Source organism: Myotis davidii, unplaced genomic scaffold (assembly GCF_000327345.1).
Source record: "Myotis davidii unplaced genomic scaffold, ASM32734v1 scaffold1226, whole genome shotgun sequence".
Lineage (NCBI taxonomy): Eukaryota > Metazoa > Chordata > Mammalia > Chiroptera > Vespertilionidae > Myotis > Myotis davidii.
The window spans coordinates 164079-170550 of NW_006297390.1; the positions used below are offsets into that span (position 1 = coordinate 164079).

The 6472-nt window shown below is 39.4% G+C and overlaps 1 protein-coding gene across 1 annotated transcript in view; it reads left to right on the forward strand.

Moving 5' to 3' along the window:
• ZNF367 (zinc finger protein 367) overlaps positions 1-4308 on the forward strand; it is a 19765-nt gene extending 15457 nt beyond the window's left edge. The window contains exon 6 of the mRNA XM_006773170.2: positions 1775-4308. Within this exon, the coding sequence (XP_006773233.1) occupies positions 1775-1997 (223 nt within the window). The 3' untranslated portion in view covers positions 1998-4308. The remainder of the gene's footprint in view (positions 1-1774) is intronic.
• Positions 4309-6472: the final 2164 nt, after the last annotated feature.

A 6472-nucleotide genomic window follows, 5' to 3' on the forward strand; every position in this document is an offset into this window, starting at 1 on the left:
GCCCTCTGGGCCCCTGCTTTCTCAGCGCAGCGCTCCCTGCGGCTTCCGGGCCTTCGTGCTCACTGCTGCCTCTGCAGGTAGGCTGCTTCCCTCTTCATTCAGCCATGGGGCTTAGTCTTCATTTCTGACTCAGGTTAAACCTCACTTCAGGAAGTTCTTCCCCGACCTGCTCACCAAACACAGGTCAGACTCACTTAGATACTTTTATAGCACACTGTATTTTCCCTTTCGAGACCTGCATGCCACTCACTCAGGGTCCGTCGCCCCTGCTGCACTAAGCTCCACAGGGCAGGGCTTGTGTCTGCCTTGCTACTGCATCACTTCCTACCTCCGCTCCCTCCTCCTGGCTGGCCTCCACTGCCCCTTATCTCTCATTTGGCCCAAGCCAGAAACTTGTTGGTCATCCTGTCTTTATCCTCTCTCTCATCTACTTCCTTAACAACTCACATTCAGCTACGTCATCCCTCTCAATCCATTCTCCATGCTGCTTCCACAGGATCTTTGTAAAATGCTGTGTGATCCTCAGTACGAAGTCTAAACTCTATTATGGCATTCAAAGCTGGTCCCTGCCGACCCAGTTAAACTTACCTTTTGCCGCTCTCCTTTTCTAGTTGTCCAAGTCAGACTGAACTGTTTGCGTTTCTTTTTTTATACCTCTGAGAATTGCCACAACTTTTCCAGTTTGAGTAGCCTGGATTTCCTGACATCTAGTAGTTGTCCTTTTTTTTGTTTCTAATTTTAAAAACAGGTTTGCTGAGGTATAACGGACATACAGTAAATTGTAAATATTTAAAGTGTGCAATTTCACACATTTAGACACGTTTGCATCTGTGAAATCAACACCCATCAAGATCATGAACATATTCATCACTCCCAGCATTTCCTCAAGCCCTTTCCTAATCCCTTCCTCCCACTTCGACCTGAACAACACTGACCTACTCCTGTTACTATGCATTAGTTTGCATTTTCTAGTGTTTTATACAAGTGAAGCCATGCAGTATGCACTCCGTTTGTCTGGCTTCTTTTACTCAATTATTTTGAGATTCATCCATGTGTCAATAGTTCATTCTTTTTTATCACTGAGTAGTAATCCATTGTGTGGATATACTTCAACTTGTTTATTCAGTCATCTGTTGACGGACATTGGGTTATTGCAGGGTATAAATAAGGCTGTTATAAACATTAATATACAAGTCTTTGTAGGGGCATTTTTGGATATAATGATACTGTCATTTATTTCTTTAATTTACCAAGTTTGCATTTTCTCTTGTGAATCACCAGTTGGCCATGTCATAGAATAGTGGTGGTGTTCTTAAATTTTTGAATAAGTTCTATGTGTTACAGATATTAATCTGTAAATCATATTTTGTAAGTTTCAAGTTTCTCTTAGTTAACTCAGTCAGAAGTCACCATCCCTCTGTGGATAGTATAAATAGGTTTTTAATGTTTATTTGTTCTACTATTTCTATAACTTAGTGCATTTTACATATGATCTTTAAGGCATTGTTTAATGGCAAAAACACATGATTAGAGAGTTGAGTATGAGACCCAGAACTGCCAGTTTTTGAAAATCTGAGAAAGTCTCTCAACTTCTTGAACTTGAATTGTTTCCTCTGTAATGAGAAAGGTGTATAATAAATGTGAAATCCTTCTGTAACTTTGGGAACTAAAACGCATTGAATACCGTGGTAAAGAACACTTTTTTAAACAAGCAAAGTAAACCTTTGAGGATGTCACCTATACCCTCTAATTCACGCGGTTGCATGTCCCGTAGGTATTGGGAAACAAAAGAGCAGCGCACCCCCACCTTGAAGGGAAAGCTCGCACAGAAGGCGGACCAGGAGCAGCAGGACCCTCTGGAATACCTGCAGTCGGACGAGGAGGACGACGAGAAGAGCGGGGCCCAACGGCGGCTGCAGGAGCAGCGCGAGCGCCTGCACGGAGCCCTGGCGCTCATCGAGCTCGCCAACCTGACCGGCGCGCCGCTCCGCCAGTAGCCTGCACACTGACTCCCACTGTACAAAAGTACTGCCCAGCATACTTCAAAAGTAGATCCTTGGGCATAAGCTAAGCACCTTATTTGCTTACCATAGGCTGCTATTCTGTAGAAATTGATGAAGAATGTTATTGCCCCAAAATATGGGGTGAGAGAGAATTGCACTTTTTTTATATGGTAATGGATTGTTGTAAAGTTTAAAATATTTTGTAAATATGGGACTTCTAGTACAGGGTAGGAAACTACGTATTGTGGGAAGCTAGATTTTGCAAGTTTAATGCATTCATTGGAAGCAGTTTTCACAGGAAGCACTTTCAGAATAAGACACTTTTAGAGAAAAAAAACAAAAGCAGAATGGGACATGTAGCCAAAGAAGGTTAGGAGAGATTATTTGTAAGATCATTTTTAACAATTTGTACTAGTACGTTTAACAATACTGTCAACACTGAAGTAAGTGAGAAAGTGGAAGATGTGTGAAAGATATTTTTAAATTGCAAAATAGTGTGACTAATAAGACTAGAGAAATGGAAAACTGCCTATTTCAGAAGATGTCCTAAGTTACAGATTTTGAAAGAAAAGCAGATATTTGAGGATCTTGGTAAGATGCATAATAGTTCAGAATTTTTAAAATTGGAGTAAAATTGGTCTTATTCTATCTTTCTGAGGCTTTACAACTTACTATGATGTTTAGTTTTGAAAAGCACTTGTTATCCCTCTCTTAACTTGGGAACTTTTGCACATTTCATATTTCTCATTTGCTGAAATTGAGTGGTTAATCTTGCAAAGTCTAGGTAACCTGGTAATTTTTTCTTTTTTAAATATGGGCCCTGTACTGAGATTTGGCACTTGGATTTTTATTAATAAAAGGGACATCTACAGGGTTGTTTTGTAGTGAACTGTTTTAGATCTTTTGTTAGCAAACACTAAATTTCAGTTGTACTGCTTGTTTAGAATTATTAGCAAATGAAAGCCTTCTATTTATATTTTCAGTGCATAAAGCCACCTTCTTGCTTTTCAGAATAACATGCCGAACTATTTGTGCTCACTAAATTCAATTATCAGTTAAACACTGCAGAAAAGATTAGCTACTCAAATAAGTAGGCTTCTGGGATAGTTTTAACTGCATGTGTGTTAACTTGTGTGGTGGTTTTAAACCATTTTTCCAAATAGATGCCATTTTTAAACACCACTTTATGTACTGAAGCATGAACAGAAAAATCAAGAGCTGAGCGGTTCGCCTCCTGTATGTAGGCAAAAGCCTCGATCATTTTAGCCTCTGTTTTAAGTAGAAACTAAATAACATGAACAACAGAAATTTTTATAGATTGCTTAATTGGAGTAAACCTCAGAATAATAGCGGGAAACATGGCTCTCTAGCGCCTTTTACTTCGTAGCCGACAGATATGGTTAAACATTATCTAAAATATATGCTTCTTTCTCCCCAAATCCCAGTGTGTTGCAGTCACAGTTTCACATGTAGCTGTGGGGAGGGGAGGGATTAAATGCCTTGAAAAGGAGCAAAAGTGTGAAAGATGATAACAAATAATGTATATGATGAGGACATACTTTACAAATGTAATCCTCAGTACAGTAAATTACAGATCTTGAAGGATTTTTTAAATAAGAAAATTTATATTTGTAATGGTCTAAGAATTTTGTTTGTAATCTGATATATAGAATTTTAACTTGGAGCACTTATAGCCACAGTAAAAGAGACTATAGCATTGAATTTTCTTGGTTTAGCTGTCAACATTTTTCTCTAGATTTTTCCTTTCAAGTATGATTTAAATGAATTATAAAAAGCAACACTTATCAGTCTTGGGAAATCTAAAATTTGATGAAATTACATAAAGAAGGAAGATGGTAAGAATTTAAAAAATACAAATACTTGCCAATTCAAAAATAATACAATTTAAGGCCTTCAAAAGTAAGGGCTTTTGTTTCTCTGGTCAGCTTTTGTCAACTATAATAGTTATATTCACATTCTTTATTTGTATAATTGAAAGTTTCAGAAATTATTACAACTATTTACTATAGAAATATTTAAAATATAATACTTCAAAAGTAGATTCTTGGGCATAACCTAAGGGTTTTTTTGATATAAGCTATATACTTGGACAAAGTACATTGGCATTTAAAATCTGAGGTGTGTTAGGACTGCTTTTTGTTCTAAAAATGTGGTTTACATTCAAATTTTTGAAGTGTTTTATGCTTCATTTGGCTAAGCTGTAGTTTGGCAGAATTAACAGCATAAGAAATAAACATGCTGTAATTTGAAAAGATGCTTTGAATAAAATTTTAATTTACATTTTAAAGTACATGCTCATTCTTGAACCCTTTATAATTTGTTTTCCTATCAAAAATATAACAACCATGATTTAAAAAATTAAGATTTAGAAAGAAATGTCACCTGTGGCTCTACAGGCTTCTTTTATTATTTTGATACATTTTATATTTCACTAGAGGCCTTCCTTCCCCTGGCTGCCGGCACCGGTTTTCCTCTGGCACCCAGGACTCAGGCCTTTGCTCTGGCCACAGTGGAGAAGGCAAGCCTCTTCCTTCTGCATATGCAAGTTAGCCGCCATCTTTGTTGGGCCAATTTGCATACTCATCCTGATTGGCTGAGTGTGGTGGAGTGATACCAATTTCCATGTTTCTCTTTTATTAGTGTAGATTCTGGTCTCATTCCAGTCATCTTTTTAGAATAGTTGGAACCATAGTATGAGTTGCTTTTTCTTACTTTAAAATGATGGCCTTTTAGGTTATAGATATTCATTTAACTTTCTCATCTGGTTCATTATTAGTGTTAAAAGTACACTGGTGTACATAGTGTTGCCAGCCCTATGGCAGATCTTACATTAGGGAAATCAGGAATGGGATTTCATTTTTAAAAAAATATATTTTATTGATTTTTTACAGAGAGGAAGGGAGAGAGATAGAGAGTTAGAAACATCGATGAGAGAGAAACATCGATCAGCTGCCTCCTGCACATCTCCCACTGGGATGTGCCCGCAACCCAGGTACATGCCCTTGACCGGAATCGAACCTGGGACCTTTCAGTACACAAGCCGACGCTCTATCCACTGAGCCAAACCGGTTCCGGCGGGATTTCATTTTACTTCTGTTCAACATGTGTTGTATCTGGGGTCACCTGAGTCAAGCAGATCTTTGCATTTTTCATGACTTATTTTTGGTTTATCTTTAGTTCTGCACTGGAAATGGCAAGGTGCAGCCTGGGGCTTTGCAAAAGAATTGCAACTCCACTTCTGATGTCAACTGAGTAAGGATGAGATTTTAACAGCGATATGGTCTTGGAAGTATGGACATAGAAACAAATGCAAATATTAAGGCTGTCATTAAAAGTGACTTCATGTTTTGCAGTCAACACTTTTTTGGAGACTCACTGGAAACTTTATTGATTTTTTAGGAAATTAACCAAAATGACTTCAAGTTCAGATGATTTTATTCAACTTGCCTATGAATTCATTTTCTATTTTAAAATGGTCTTGTGTGTTTTTTCTTGTTTTGGGTAATGTGGACTCTTCCTTCCTGCCTTTTTTAGTGCTAGTCATTTGTCAAAAGTTCTGCTTTAGTTCTTATCAGTGTTGAAAAGATTCCTGGTTGTCCAGTGCCTACAAAGGAAAACCAATTGTATGGCATGGATATAATTAGGCTCAAACATCTAAGTTGAAATATTTAGCTTTTCTGAAAAGCTAAGATTTCAGATTTTTAAAGTTAATTATTTACAGTGAAAATATGGGACACTAAAAATTGCCAAAGCAGGTGGACTCTGGTCAGAGCGGGCGGTTCTGGGAGGCTCGCCCTCAGTTAACGTCACCAGCACACATGCTTGGTTGCTGTCCCGAGAGAGAGGGCGTGGGCCCGGCGGGAGGCAACTGCAGAAAGCGCAGAAGCGAGGGAGCCTGAGCCCGCGCTCACGCACCAGCCCTCCCACTCCGGGGCCTCCCGAACGGAAATGAACACACACACACACACACACACACACACACACACACACACACGAATGTTTGTGGAGACGTTTTTTAGAATCGCCCTAAACTGGAAACAACCCGCATGCCCACCAGCTGGCGAGTGGACACATTGTAGCGCTACTCAGTGAAAAAAACGTGGGTGAGTCGCCAAAACGAAAAGAGGGGGGAAAGCCTTAAAAGAGGACACAGGAATTTCTAGAAAAGGCAACTCTAACCCATGGCAATAGAGTAACTTCTGATTGACTTCGTCCGGCAAAAAGGGCCTCTGAGGGGTGGGGGGAATGTTCTGTCGGGGTGGTGACATGGTGTATGCATTTGTCAAAAACATCACACTGTGACTCATTGTAAGGTGTACCTTTAAAAAGTATTGCAGAGAAAAAGTAAAACCAACCCTAAAACTGAACTGCAGCGTTTCTCCCCAGAAGAGGTGCGGAGGGAGGCAGGGCTCCCCCAAGCCCGCTCTGCCCCCCGCCTCCCCGCCCCC